Consider the following 14757-nt stretch of genomic DNA (forward strand, 5'->3'; position numbering starts at 1 on the left):
TAGCGTTAAGCTGGCGTCGATTCTCTAGCTGCGCATATTCTCTGGCAAAGGATTTTTGTTGCACATGTCGAATAAGTCGGCGCTGTGCGTCCAGCAACTCTTCAGACGTAAGGAATGTTGACGAATTCCTATGATGAGATCGAAGAGTGTGAATAAAGCGATGACAGTAGCTAGATACCCTTATAAGACGCGTCCAGGTTGAGAATTTGTGGATGAGTAACTCGTGTATACTTTCATCAGGAAAGTTATGTAGAGTCGTGGGCTTTATGGCTCGTTCTTCGGTGTTGACATCGAAACTTGAAGATACGCTAGCACAATTTCTGAATCTGTCCAGCAGCTCGTGCTGAAAAGAGGAATTGTTAGTGATGCTTTGACAATAGACAGCAATCGAGATAGAAGTAACGCAGCGTTTAGCTCCAAACGTGGAATTGATACGGGCTTGATCGGGGCCACCCGTGTTTTGGCGGCAACTAGAGTTACTTGAAAGCTGCATCCAACTGCAACTCGAGCGTAAACTACCGCACCGTAGGCGTGTGAGGATGCGTCGGCGAATCCGTGTAGTTGAACATCTCGAAATGGTGACGCAATATACCGTGGTACTTGGAATGGGGTCGTCCCACTGCAGGACACTTGTCCAGCTTTCTTGGAAGATTAGCTTGAGTAGAACTGTGACCGGCGCTACCAGTCCAAGCGGATCATAAATTCTTGATAGCTGAGACAAGAGTTCTCTTTTCGTCGGAGAAATGGTCGCATCGCATCCCTTTAGGTTGAGATACAGAACGTCCTTCCCAGGCTTCTATTGGATACCAAGAACTTTGACAGGTGAATCCGCAGCTGATTTGTTGAGGAGCTGGATAGGTTCAAAACATCTATCTTCCTCTGGTAATGATTTCAGAAGACGCCAACTATTAGAACTCCATTTGCGTAGCTTGAATTTTGCCTTATCCAAGAGGGCTATAAGCTCGTCCTTGAGAATCATAAGCTCCTCGAGTGTGTTGGCGCCATTAGGGATATCGTCCACATAGGCATCGTGCAGAAGAGCGTGAGCTGCTGCAGGGTATTCATGGCCATGATCGTCGGCAAGTTGCTCGAACTCGAACAGCCAGAAATGGTGACGGTGCCAATCCGTAGGTAACCGTCAGCAGGAGAAAATGAAGCAGAGGTTCAATCTCAGTCTTGCGCCAAACAATGCGCTGAAAATTGGTGTGTGGCTTAAAGATTCTAATGCCTCGAAACATCTTTTCAACATCTGCGCATAAAACATATTGGTGCTGCCGGAAGCGTAGACAAACGCCAAGAAGATCGCGTTGAATCGGTGGACCAATATGTAGTCTGTCATTGAGCGATACTCCAGAGCTGTCCTTTCCTGATCCATCCAAAAAATAACACGACATATGGTAGTCAGACTGTCCAGTTTGATGACAGCGTGGTGCGGCAAATAAAAGCAGGTGTCTGGGGACTCCTCAACCTGAGCCGAGGTCAGTTGTTCCATATGTCCACGTTGCAAGTAGTCGTCCAGGAAAGCTTCGTACTGCTGTTTCAATTCTGGATACCGACGAAATTTGCGTTCCAGCGAGAAGAAGCGATTGATGGCCTGTGGCAAGGTCGAATCAATAGGCGGTGCCTTCTCCTTGAAGGGATACTCGACGACGTACACCCCGTCCGTCGAGCGCTTGTGTGTGGCAGCAAAATGACGCTCTGTGGGATCGCTGGCGTCCAGGAGAGCCTGGTTAGGCTGAATGCTGTCCATCTCCATGAATGAACGAACCATCGTGTCTAGGTCCGCGTGATGAGTAACCGCAGAAGTAGGGTGATCATCGAATGCAGAGTAAGAGCCTGCAAGAATCCAACCAAATACAGTATTGAGATCGATAGGAAAGTCGTTACCAAAATGTTTCCGATCTCCTGTGTATAGAGACCAAAGTTGATCCGATCCAACAATGACATCGATTGCTCCAGGTGTGCAGAACGTTGGGTCTGCCAAAGGAAGTTCGCAGATTTGCCTCCACGTAGAGGATGAGGTGTCAATAACTTGGGCAGGAAGTGATGACGTCAGCGAGTTGAGAATGAACGAGACCAATTCGACAGTTTGGCCCGAATGACGAGAGCGCAGCTTGATATGTGCGCGTCCTCGGGTAACGCCCGCGCTGTTGGTGGCGAGACCGAGAATAGAAATCCGTGCGTGCGTTCGACGCACGCCTATTCGCTGAACAAATGATTCCGATGCCAAGGTTATTGTAGATCCAGTGTCCAGGAGCAGCCTGCAGGTTGTAGTATTTCCCCAGGCGTCGATGACGTCAGCAAGGATGGTTGGCAACAGAGTCTGAGAACCAGCCGCCGGAATATTCTCCAGAGTATGATGCGTAAAGTTGTTTTCCGCGGGAGTCTCGCTTCCCAAGCGATGACCTTCTCGAGCTAGCGGTTGATTGCGGCCAATTGTAGATCCCGCATGTGAGACTGCTGGTCGATCGCGGCTGCCAACACTTGCCGTGTCAATGTTGTTGCCATTTTGAATTGGCTGCGACGAGCCATGAACTAAAGTATGATGCTTGCGGCGGCAGATCCGACAAGTATGCCTCGATGTACAGTTGCCCACCATATGAGCCGGGCTGAGGCAATTGAAACAGAGCTTTCTTGATTTGAGAAAGTCTCGGCGAGATGCAATGTCGAGTGCGATGAATTGAGGACACTTAAGCAGTTGGTGATTCTGCTGGCACGATGTGCACTTCAGCTCTTCCCGTCTTGGATGCGTGTCTGCGTGGTAGCTGCGCGTCGAGCTTGGGTTGATTGAGTTAAGTTAAAAGCCTCCAACGTATCGCAGCGTGATGTGAGAAATTTCAGGAATCGGTTGATGGTCACACCTTTTTCCTCGGATTCTGCGCACTGAGCCCAGGCTTGGCGGGTATCGCTATCCAATTTTGAAAGTAAAATGAAGATTAGCCAGGGATCCCTCTCTTCGCAATTAAGAGCTCGTAGACCACGAATAACTTCGTCTGCACCATCGGCAATTTTCCGCACTGTGCCGATATTTGAATTTATAGCACTCGGAAGGCTCATGAAACTGTTTAAGAACGATCGAACAATTAGCGATTGTTTGTTATATCGCTGTTCCAGCCGATCCCATGCTTCCCGATAGTTGTCATTAGTAACTGGAATATGTTTAACTAATGCAAGCGCGTCTCCGGCAAGGTACGATTTTAAATAGTGAAATCGTTGGCAATCCGTCAGGCTCGAATTGGAAGCAATCGATCCAATAAACATGTCCGAAAAATGTTTCCAGTCATAATTTCCAGAAAAAGTCGGAAGTTTAATTCGCTCGAACTGAAAATCGACATGACTTCTCTGGGATGTGCCTGCGGCTTGAACTGTGGCATCAACACTGTTTGAGGTGACATCCCGTCTCAACTCCTCCAAAGTATTGCTGAGAATAGCGTGTGTAGCATAATGTTTGTCCTCATATGCGTCAAAATCCTCGTCAGGGTCCTCCCAATCGGCTTCCGATTTAAATGCATACAGCTCTTCCGAGAGCCGTACGAACCGCAAATAATTTTCCTGTAGTTGCGCCAGGCGGACAACTATTGTTTGCACTGAATGAATGTCATCAACAAATTTTAAGGCATTATTATGCGCACGAGTAATTTGGCTTTTGCAGAAGCCTCGTTGCTGAATCACACTCCGCGTGGTGGTCGAAAGAAGGAAACGATTCTATACGATGTAGGAATCTATAGATCACCGTTTGCCAAAAGGCCAATAATCAAACTCAAATGCCCGAAAGAAACGCAGTTCCGGTAATCCGGCTCTCGAAGGACCAATTTTTTATGTTCATAAATAAACCGCCAGTGTTACAGTTTAGTTTGATTTATTTGTTACTTTCAGACACTTAATATTAATTATTTCGACACCGATGCGTACGTTTTCTCGCAGATCAAAAATGTGACTGACTTAAGCTTTGGCTGTACTCACGCCATACGATTAAACTAGCATAAGACGTAAACAAGTTACAGTTAGTAGAAGTTAGAAGTTTGGAAAAGTACTGGGCAAGCTCGCGGACAATTACATTGATTCCGCTGATAAGCTCCGCTGCAGCTGCAGACAAATGCAAATGTAAATGTAAACAAAGATAAAGGGTGACTTGTTCGCGCGGTGTCTCGTTCCCAAACAACTAGATTGCATAAACTCGCATTTGTCCATACGAAGTTCTAATTTGTTATTGACTAGTCTTATGAACACATCCTTTAATGTTCTTAAATGTTCTTCAATGTTTGCACTGGCTATCATTATGTCATCCATGTATACGATAACTTTGTTTTCGCGTATCAAATCGGCAAAAATTTTGTTTACAAAGCGTTGGAATACTGCTGATGCGTTCTTGATGCCCATAGGCATCCTTAAAAATTCAAATTGTCCTAACGGAGTCACGAACGATGTGTATTTAATTGAATCATTGTCAACGAATACGTGAAAATATCCATTCTTTAAATCGAGCTTTAAAAACACACTTTTATTCACTAACTTGTCTAGAAGATCATCTATCAAAGGTAACGGATAATTGTCTTTTATTAAACTTTTGTTCAATTTTCTATAGTCTATACATAAACGCAAGTCTCCTGTCTTTTTCTTCACTAGGACAATGGGGGAAGCATATTCTGAATCACTGTTTCTTATTATGCCTTTGTCTAAATATTCGTCTAATAATTTTTGTAGCTGCTCCTTTTCACTAAATGAAAGTCGCCTAGGCGAGCAACTGAATGGTTTGGATTTTTCTAAACTAATTTTTATTTCGCATCTGGTAAATGGACTATCTGGTCTCTTCGCATTGACGTAAGATTCTTCCAACATTTTAACAAATTTGCATTTCGTTTCATAACTTACATCACACCCGCAGTTATAGTCTAAAAACTGATCATGAACAACATTGATGTTCAGCATTTCAGTTTCAAAGTTGTCTCCTAAAATTTCTATTCTTTCACTTCGTTGTATCTCACCAGTTGTATCCTCTGACATTTTTTTCCTAAAAGTTTCATTCTCTAACAATTTTCTCTTAAGAGTTTCATTTTCTACACATTTTTCCGTAACCGTTTCATTTTTTAAAAATTTTTCCTTAAAAGATGCATTTCTTAACGATTTTTCCTTAATGATCTCATTTTCCGTAACAGTTTTATTTCCTAACAGTTTTTCCCTAACAATCTCATTTTCCGTAACTGTTTCATTTCCTAACAGTTTTTCCTCAAGAGTTTCATTTTCCCTAACAGTTTCGCTGACATCGCAATTGGCTACTGCGGCATTTGCCAGTTGTTGATCATTTTCCCCAAATATTTTAATCATATTATTAATATCTTCATTAACGCCAAGGGTGTTTAGATTGATGCTCAAACCATATTGATTCATAAAATCCCTTCCCAGGACTACTCGTATCTCATTGATTCATTAGCGACGACAACCATTTCGAATTGAATTTTTATTTTTTCTTTTAATACGAAACATAAAGTTTTTCCAAATATTTTAAGCTGGCTCTTGTTTATTCCATGATACACTTGGTTAACTGCTTTCAAAGCTACTTCAACTGGAATTTTGGATTCTTTAATGAATGATATCGCGCTCCCTGAATCTATGAGACACTCTTCAATAATGGGTAAATTAGTGAAATAAACAAAGAAAATTTTTAACCTTCTTACATAGTGGTTAGTGTTGCTGTTGATGTTGCTTTTCCTTAGACGACATTCTCCCACAAAATCGCCCATTTCTCCACAAGCGAAGCAAGATCCAGGTGCCCTTGATGGTTTGCGGCAGTCTTTGGCGAAATGGCCCTTGGAGTTGCAGTTCCTGCAACGCAGGTTGTTGACCACCGCCTCCGATGTTGACTTCTTTGGTACGTAGCTCCCAGCTTGTTGCGGGAGGCGTACATTGGCAAATGCTAGCAGCATTTGCTCCGGATTGGCGAATCTTTGGATGCGAGCTTGATCGCGTAAGCTCGCCGATGGGATCCCCTCAATGAGATGCTCGAGCAGTTCTTCCATGTCCATGTTGACGGTTTGGGACATCATTTTCTTTTCCTCGAAGTACATGGTAAAACGCTCGTTCCTTTGCCATTTTCGCTGTTCAAATCTTCGGCGCAGCTCTGATTTCGACGCTGTTTCTCCAAATGCTACGATCAGCTGCTTACACAGCCTTTCGAAAGTTTCTAGCATCCGAGTTGGGTTGACGTGTAGCCAACGCTGTGCGTTACCTTTAAGTTTGGTAACGAACAGCATTCGTAGGCAGTCATCTGTTAGATTGTAGATCAGTCCTATATTTTTGAGGTGCTCCACCCAGTTGCGTGCGCAAGTGTTCCCTTCGAAATCGATGGCAGCTTCTTTGGCATGAGAAAGTGAAACTGTTGATCCAGCCCTGGTAAATGGCCTCTCTCCCTGGTTGCCATCAGGGTTGCCACCCAATCTATTTCCAATAGCGATTGTTGGGGCATTCGAAATGTTGACGTTGCCACTTGATCCATAGTCTATTGTGTTCGTTGAGATGTTTGAATTGTCAGCGTTGCCACCTGGAAAATTTCCAATTAGGCTGGTAGGGCGCAAATCGTACATGTTGGAAACTGTCTGCTCTTGTTGTAACTGTGTGTGTGTGGCGGCACGCGTCTCTTTTTGCTGTTGTGTGTGAGTGGCGGCGCGCGTCCCTTGCTGTTGTGTGTGTGTGGCGGCGCGCGTCTCCTCTTGCTGTTGTATGTGTATGGCGGCGCGCGTCTCTTGCTGTTGTGTATGTGTGCCGGCGCGTGTCTCGTTCTGCTGTTGTGTATGTATGGCGGCGCTAAGCAGCTCTAGCCGTTGTTGTTGCAATGCGCTACGCGTCTCTGCTTGATGCAACGCATTTTCCTGCGTAATAAGCGTTGCTCGTAGCTGTGTGATAATTCCGAGAAGTTCATTTTGTTCTGGAACATTCTCGGAAACGCCTTCCTGTGACGAATTTGTTTCATTTTCAGGATCGATGATGCTTTGCGGTCCGGTGCCGGAGGTGCCGGGCTGATCTTCTTCTGGCATATTTCCTCGCTGTACAAGCGGTACTTGCCCTAGGCGAGCCATTAACGATTTAATACCTTGGGTTGGTAAACCCAACGCCGAAAGCCACCTTTTTAATTGGGTGACGTGAATTTGTGGAAGGCGGCAAAGATTACACACGCGACAGTTTTATTTCTTTCTATCCTTCTTCTTTATTTTACTCGCAGAAACAGATTGACTCTTCATGTTAATCACATCAGCTTAACATTATCTTAACATAGGTTATCGTGTAGTGTAAGTATCGATATATGAGTGTGCCCAGAGGGTCAGCCTACTACAAATCGTATTCGTTGAGTTTTATCTTCCATCTCTGTAATTTAATATTGGGATCTTTTATGTTACTTAGCCATACAAGTGGCCTATGATCGCTTAATATGTCGAACTTTCTACCGAATAGGTGGGACCTGAAATATTTTATTGCCCATACTATAGCTAATAGTTCTATTTCTATTGCCGAATAGTTATTATTAGGGTTTATTTTTTTAGGGCTTGGTATTGTCGTGATAATGTGAATGAGAAATTCTGTTTCTTTCTTCAGAAATTCACATTTATCAAGTTGCAAGATTTGCAAAGAGAAATTGACAATTCAACCAAAACTCACAAATTTCGATCGAGAAGAAAACCCAGTGAATCGGCAAATTTATATTTCGTTAACTTTAGTGCCAACCCCTAAAGGGTAAGTTTTGTGCGTGTGTTGTGGTTTAGAATTTTTTGTTAAGGGCATCAAATTACAGGTGGCACCTAGAAGAATATTATATTTCAAAAATAAATAACCATTGAGGCCAGTGAGACCAGTGAGGGAAGCATAAATTGCCGACCAGAAGGTCTATTTCTGGAGTTCATCAGTCAGCAGCGCCACCGTTAAGCGCAAAAACATGATTTAATTGAATTCACTATATTTACATTATCTACATCTATACATATTCTACTTTACACCGCTTTACCGCTTCACAACTGACCGACTGCTTGTTAAGCAGATCGGCAAACAGACAAGCAGATCAGAAAGTTATTCCGATCGGAAAAATAAATTCCGCCTTATGTTAGAAAATTAATTTAAGTTATTTTGTAAGAGAAATAGTATTCATTTAGGGCAATTCCTTTCTTTTCTTTCCTTCTTCCTTTATCCCATTTTCCTTCCTCTTCCCACATAAGCAAAAGCCCGCCTAAACTGGCGTGAGCACAAGAATGAAGTAAAAAGAGAAGAAAGAGTACCGCAGTAGGAGAGCGGCTCAAAAGAGCAGATCAACAAGAAATAGCTCTCTTAGGATTAAAAGGCGGTGTAAGCTGATTTCTCTTTCACAGGCAACCACTTGAAGCGCTTCATCGTGGGAAATCCAAGTGAGTAATATAAATGTTTTTATTTAAATGAGAAAGCAGCTGCCGGAAGAAAAATCAAATAATTAGCTACTGCGGCGCTACTTGTTTCCAAGTCCATTGTTTACCAAAAATAAATTAAAAAAAAAAAAGAAATTTAAAATGGAAATGAAAATTGCTCATGTTTAAAATGTACCCCAATATTCGCTTTTCTAAAATCTTAAAAGAATAAAAACAAAAAAAAAATTTAAAAATTAAAATACACATCCCTATATACCCTACTTTCCCTATTCTTAATGCCCTGCCGAGCGTAAATATTCCTTTTTTTAAGCAAACAAAAAAACTTTACATTTGTACCTACATATATGTTGCGATAATATCTACATGAACGCCACAGTCCAAAATTTCGTTTAACAATTTAAATCTAGATGTTTAAAATTTGTAAGTTAGGGTAATCATTTAGGATATGTTGTCTAAACCTGTGCCAATTAAAACATTGTCAGTTTTTAAGTTTATTCCATGTTAAAAATTAAATTTTATAATGTTTAAATCCGATTAAATCTCTCTAGGGGTGCCATGCGGCGTCGGAAGGTGTATGTCGTGTAAAATGTAGCATACTTGTAGGGATCACCGGTTATGTCAAATGGTTAGTGGTGGTCAAGGTGGTCAAGGTGGTCGACAGCTTAACAGCTGCTGTCGTACGAGTGTGCTATGTCCTTGTTTGTCCTTAGTCCTGTCGTTCGAAAGTCCTTTAGTGTTTCTTGTGGAGATCAATTCCAAAGCACGCGAAATAAATAAGAGTGTGATACGAGACGAGCAAGTAGACGCGATGTCAAATATTCCCCCCTTTAGTCTACCGAGAATTAGTAGCCGGAACCAGCGCGTGCTTGATCGCCCAACTGCAATTTACCATCTGCTCGGGAAAGTTATACTCGTAGTTCGCTACAATATGTGAAAAATATTTGTCATATATTGTTTCGGTTTACATGTTACTTTTTTTATTATGTTTATTAAGTAAAAATCCATGACATTCTTGTCCATTATGATGTTTTGGATATGTTTGTTTTAATCAGGGCAATAATAATAAAGTTCTTTGAACTGAAGTGTGAGTTTTTCTATACCAGGGTGTAATAATTTCCTTGAATTGGGCGTATGTTTGAATGTCTGTACTGTCGGGACTTATGGTTTGAATATACGCATTTTGAAAGATTTGAAAATCGAATTCATTAGGGAAGTAAATAACACTTTTCTTAGTGCAGAAGTATTCGTTAATTAGATCTTTAGCAAGGGAATTAGTCAATTCTTTATAACTGAGTTTTATTCTAGTTTTATGGAAATATTTTATTATTTGGACATCGGAGTTGGAATTGCCTGTTATAATAATTAAGAGGTCTTTTTGTTATTGATATGTGACTTTGGTTGTCTTCTGGTGCACTATGCACAGTAGAAAGTTTTCTTGAATTTGGACTCTAGATAGAGCATCAGCGAAATGATTTTCTTTACAGGGTAGATATTAAATATTATAATCGTATTCGTTGAGTTTTATCTTCCATCTCTGTAATTTAATATTGGGATCTTTTATGTTACTTAGCCATACAAGTGGCCTATGATCGCTTAATATGTCGAACTTTCTACCGAACAGGTAGAAATATTTTATTGCCCGTACTATAGCTAATAGTTCTATTTCTATTGCCGAATAGTTATTATTAGGGTTTAGTTTTATAGGGTTTGGTATTGTTGTGATAATGTGAATGAGAAATTCTGTTTCTTTCTTCAGAAATTCACATTTATCAAGTAGCAAGATTTGCTGATCGTAATATATCAAATACTTTTTTCAATGACATTATGTGATCCTCCAATGAAGTGGAATAATTGACAATATCATCTGAGTAAACTAAACAATCTTTATAAATTATGTCTTTTAGAAGATAGTTCATGCAGCGTTGAAATGTTGCTGGTGCATTTCTTAAACCAAGACATACGAGTATATTCATAATGTCCATGTGTAGTCTCGATTAGAATACGATTAGTCTATGACTAATCGAAATTTTGGTTTACCAGAAACATCGCTTTTCTTTGTGACGATCCAAACTGGTGAACCATAGGGGGATTTAGATTTTCTAATTATTTGTTGTTCATTAATTTGCTTGTTGACTTCTTGATCAAACGTTTTCGGGAACATATATTGTTTTTTTATAGATAGGGTCTTCCTGTATTGTATGGATAGCATGTTTACTTGTGAATAGCATCGTACTTGTGAGTCAAATTTTTACCTTTGTACTGAATATCACTGTATTAAAGCAAGACGTAGGAAAACTGTTCCCTTTCTTCTGTATTTAGATGTTCTAATCTGATTACGTTAGATTCTCTTAACTCGTCGTCTAAGGCGTAGTTAGAGGATTAAGAAGACTTGGGCCACTCATAGGTAGTCTTGGACTCTTCTGAATTATATGATTTGGGGTACTAGTTAGTAACCTTTGGGTCATCTGGTTTTAAGTGGAGTTTTCGCTTAATTTTCCGGAGGGTTTGGATGTGGTCGTATCACATTTTGAATGTATAGGCATTTAAAGTGACTGTTTGTGTTGAATAATTAACTTGAGTGTTGGTTGGCTCTAAATAGTTTCTGCCTAATAGTAAGTCATATTTTTCTGAAAAATTGTGAATATAAAATGTTTGTTTATTGGGACAACGTTTGACTGAAACGATTTGGTTCAATATAATAATGCCATTTATAGTGTGGACTTTTACTTTAGAAGGTTTGATTGGGAAAATAAAGAACCAGTGTCTACAAGGCAATTGAGAGTTATTGACGGGAGGCTTTGGTGCACTAATACTTCGTTGTTGAACATTTCAATGATTCTAGACTTTACCTGTATTTAGGTTTTGTTTGAATTCATTTGGTAACCTCGGATTTATTTCGGAGGGTCTTGAATTAGTGTTTGGATTTGATTTATTTGTATTATTGTGAGGAGTCTTAAAACTCCCCACAAATACGGGTGCAGGAGATCGGCATAGCAACAGAGAAGACGGCTGGAATGCGAGAGGAGTCAAGGGCGATCAGGTCAAACGGGAAATAATGCCCCTTGGACCCCGGCAAAGCGGAGAGAACGTGAAATAACGGTACCGCGCTGGACCTTGGACTCAAGCCATCGGGAAAGATACGCGGAGTACACGGAAAGTCAGCGAGAAAATACGCCACACGACCAGACAGTCTATACCGAGTGACAGTGAAGCAGCGAAAGTACAAGTGCGTCAAGCGAGCATCCAGAGAGGATCTCCGCAAGCAAGGACCAGCGAATGATTAACGAACACCAGGACCTAGCGTGGTCAGAAAGGGACGGTGGAATCAGTGGTCACAAAGGTGGTTCGGGGAGGAGCGCTAGCTTGTCTCACGGACGATACACCCTGCCCCATAACATCCGATGCCCCGGTCGAGCCCGCAGGTCATCCTTCGGCAAGGGCGACGAGTGCCTGGCATACGCAGGAAGGGACGGTGGAGTCAGTGTTCGGCAAAGGTGGTTCGGGGAGGAGCACTAGCTTGTCTCACGGACGATACACCCTGTCACCGTAACATCCTAAGCCCCAGGAAGGTCGGTACGGATCCGCCATCGGACCGCGAAGGAGCAACGACGCGCATCCGACGGCGAGGGTCACTGGATTCTCTTCAGCAAGTGACACTGAATAAAGGTGGTTTAAATCTGAAACTCTGTCTTCTTCTTGGTCGGGCAATCACGCAAATCATAAATTTGGTGGGACGAACAAACAAACTCTCTGAGCTAGCCGTTGGGAAAGCAGCCGCTAGAGAAGGGAGAGGCGGGAGTCCAGCCGCGATCGGCGAGACATCGCAAGAGTTGCCCCTCCGGATTACGCGAAGGTGGCGAAACAGGTGCGGGAGTGGATCTTCCGGTACGACGGTCACGACAAGCCATTGGAGTTCCTGGAGCAGGTGGAGTGGTCAGCAATAACGTACGGTCTGGATATCAACCAAATCCCACGAGCGATGCCAGAACTGCTGAAGGGTAGGGCCTTAAAGTGTTTCATCGCAAACAACCGATTCTGGGAGACATGGGCAGAGTTTATTCACAGGTTCCAGGAATTTTTCCTGCCCAGGGGCTTCATGACGAAGCTGGCAGACCAGGTCAGGCAGAGGAAGCAGCGGCATGCCGAGTGTTTCAAAGATTATATGGTGGACATGCAGACCCTAATGCGGCCTTTGGGGATGTCCCAGAAAGAGACCTTGGAAAGGATAAGGGAGAACAGCAATCCAGCTCTACGAATGTTTTTCCGCCCGTACGAGTGCCGACACCTGAAAGCTCTGATGGCCCTGCCCGACGAATTCGAGGAACTGGACACCCAAAGGGAGCGGTTCGAGTTAGAGCGGACCCACAGAGCCCGCCACCAGCGGGATTTCCCAAGAGGGGAACAGAACGTGGTGTGCAGAAGGTGCCAAGAGGAGTCCACAGGACCATCGAGGCACGAAACGAATGAACGAGGGCCATCCCCGGTGCGGCGGGAGCTTGTGTTAAACCCAGCACAAGCCTGCCATAGGTGCGGAAGCCAGGATCACTGGATGCGGGAATTTCGGAACCGACCGATTACTTTTTGCTGGAATTGCGGGAGAATCGCCCCGAGGACCGCAAAGTGCTGCCCGAGATCCAACCAGGGTTGGCAAGGTGCTGCCCCTCAAAATTAATGGGCAAGCTGAAGGCGGAAGAAAGGCAACTGGCCGCCACAGTGCTCATAGACGGAATGGAAATTAAGGCCACGATGGACACCGGAGCCACAGCAAGTTTTATTAGCGAAGAGTTGGCGGACACGTTGCGGGCAGTGGGAGAGGTCGTATCCACGAGAAGAGAAGTGCGGATGGCTGATGGACGGTATGAGAAGGTCACATAGCTGCTCGAAGTGGACGTCATCGACGCTCTAGTACTGGGATTAGGGATTTCCTAACGAAAGTTGGAGCCAGGATAGAATGCGAGGGTCTAAGCGTAACATACCAGCGGGACAGGCGGTTCGAAGCAGTGCACGCGAGAAGCTGTCAGTGGCAGTCGTGGAGAGGACGACAGATTTTGCGGAGGAAGATATTGACGGCTTCCTGAAGGCAGAGCCAGCAGAGTTGGGAAGAGTACAAGGGACGTCAACGGTGGCGGTGCACAGAATCACGATGAAAGACGATCAACCGGTCAAACAGCGCTACTACCCGAAGAACCCGAAGATGCAGGTGGAGATCAACGACAAGGTCGACGAGTTGTTACAGAAAGGGTGCATCGAGCCGCCTAGGAGCCCGGACGCGTACCAAATGCCAATGATTAGTTACATTCTGGATCAATTAAGGGTGCCGTAGTACATAAGCAGCCTGGATTTGAAGGACGGGTACTGGCAGATTCCGTTGGCAGCGGCAAGTCGGCAATATACGGCATTTACGGTGCCGGGAAAAGCCCAATTCAGTGGAAAGTAATGCCATTCGGACTGCACTCCGCATCGGCAACGTTCCAGCGGGCGTTGGACCATGCGATAGGACCCGAGATGATGCCACACGCCTTTGCGTATCAGGATGACATAATTGTAATCGGACGGACACTACAAGAACACAAGCGCAACCTGAAAGAGGTTTTCCGGAGGCTTAGGGCGGCAAACCTGAAAGTTAACGCAGATAAGTGCAAGTTTTTTCGAAAGGAGCTACAATACTTGGGCTACCGAGTGACGGACCAGCGCATCGGAACGGATCCGGAAAAAGTAGCAGCAATAGCTTAGCTAAAGCCACCAGGAAACGTGAATGAGTTGCGAAGGTACCTAGGAGCGGCGTCGTGTTACAGACGTTTTCTACCGGATTTAGCGACGTTGGTACAACCGCTGAACGCACTTCGCAAGAAAAAGGCAAGGTGGGAATGGACAGACGCCCACCAAGAAGCATTTGAGGCCGTCAAAACCAGGTTGGTTGCCGCCCCGATCCTGGCATGTCGGGGGAAGTCGGGGACTTCACAAGGACCTTCGTGCTACAGACGGACGCCAGCGACTGGGCTGGGCGCTATCCTCACACAGAACTCCGAGCAAGGCGAGCGGGTCATATCCTATTCCAGCCGAGCTCTGAACGGAGCGGAAAAGAATTATTCTGCCACAGAGAAGGAGTGTTTAGCGATAGTGTGGGCTCTCAGGAAATTAAGACCGTACCTGAAAGGCTACCATTTCAAAGTGATAACAGATCACATCGCCCACCTCGCGATCCTTTCGGACGGGCTCTCGATGCTGTTCAGCCACTTCAGGGCCATGTGATCTGTTAACACTTTGAAATGGTAGCCTTTCAGGTACGGTCTTAATTTCCTGAGAGCCCACACTATCGCTAAACACTCCTTCTCTGTGGCAGAATAATTCTTTTCCGCTCCGTTCAGAGCTC

General features: G+C 43.9%; 1 protein-coding gene across 1 annotated transcript; it reads right to left on the reverse strand.

Moving 5' to 3' along the window:
* Positions 1-5419: 5419 nt before the first annotated feature.
* LOC120320682 lies at positions 5420-7204 on the reverse strand. Its single transcript, XM_039371057.1, has 2 exons — positions 5676-7204; positions 5420-5620 (listed from the first exon to the last, which is right to left on the reverse strand). The coding sequence occupies exons 1-2, from the start codon at positions 7071-7073 to the stop codon at positions 5609-5611; spliced, it is 1410 nt and encodes a 469-aa protein (XP_039226991.1). The 5' UTR covers positions 7074-7204; the 3' UTR covers positions 5420-5608.
* Positions 7205-14757: the final 7553 nt, after the last annotated feature.

The sequence above is a fragment of the Drosophila yakuba genome, chromosome 2L (assembly GCF_016746365.2).
Source record: "Drosophila yakuba strain Tai18E2 chromosome 2L, Prin_Dyak_Tai18E2_2.1, whole genome shotgun sequence".
Classification (NCBI taxonomy): Eukaryota; Metazoa; Arthropoda; class Insecta; order Diptera; family Drosophilidae; genus Drosophila; species Drosophila yakuba.

Bases quoted from the DNA above. Each gene is read 5' to 3' on its own strand.
- LOC120320682 (XM_039371057.1), bottom strand. From the start codon at position 7,073: ATGGCTCGCCTAGGGCAAGTACCGCTTGTACAGCGAGGAAATATGCCA.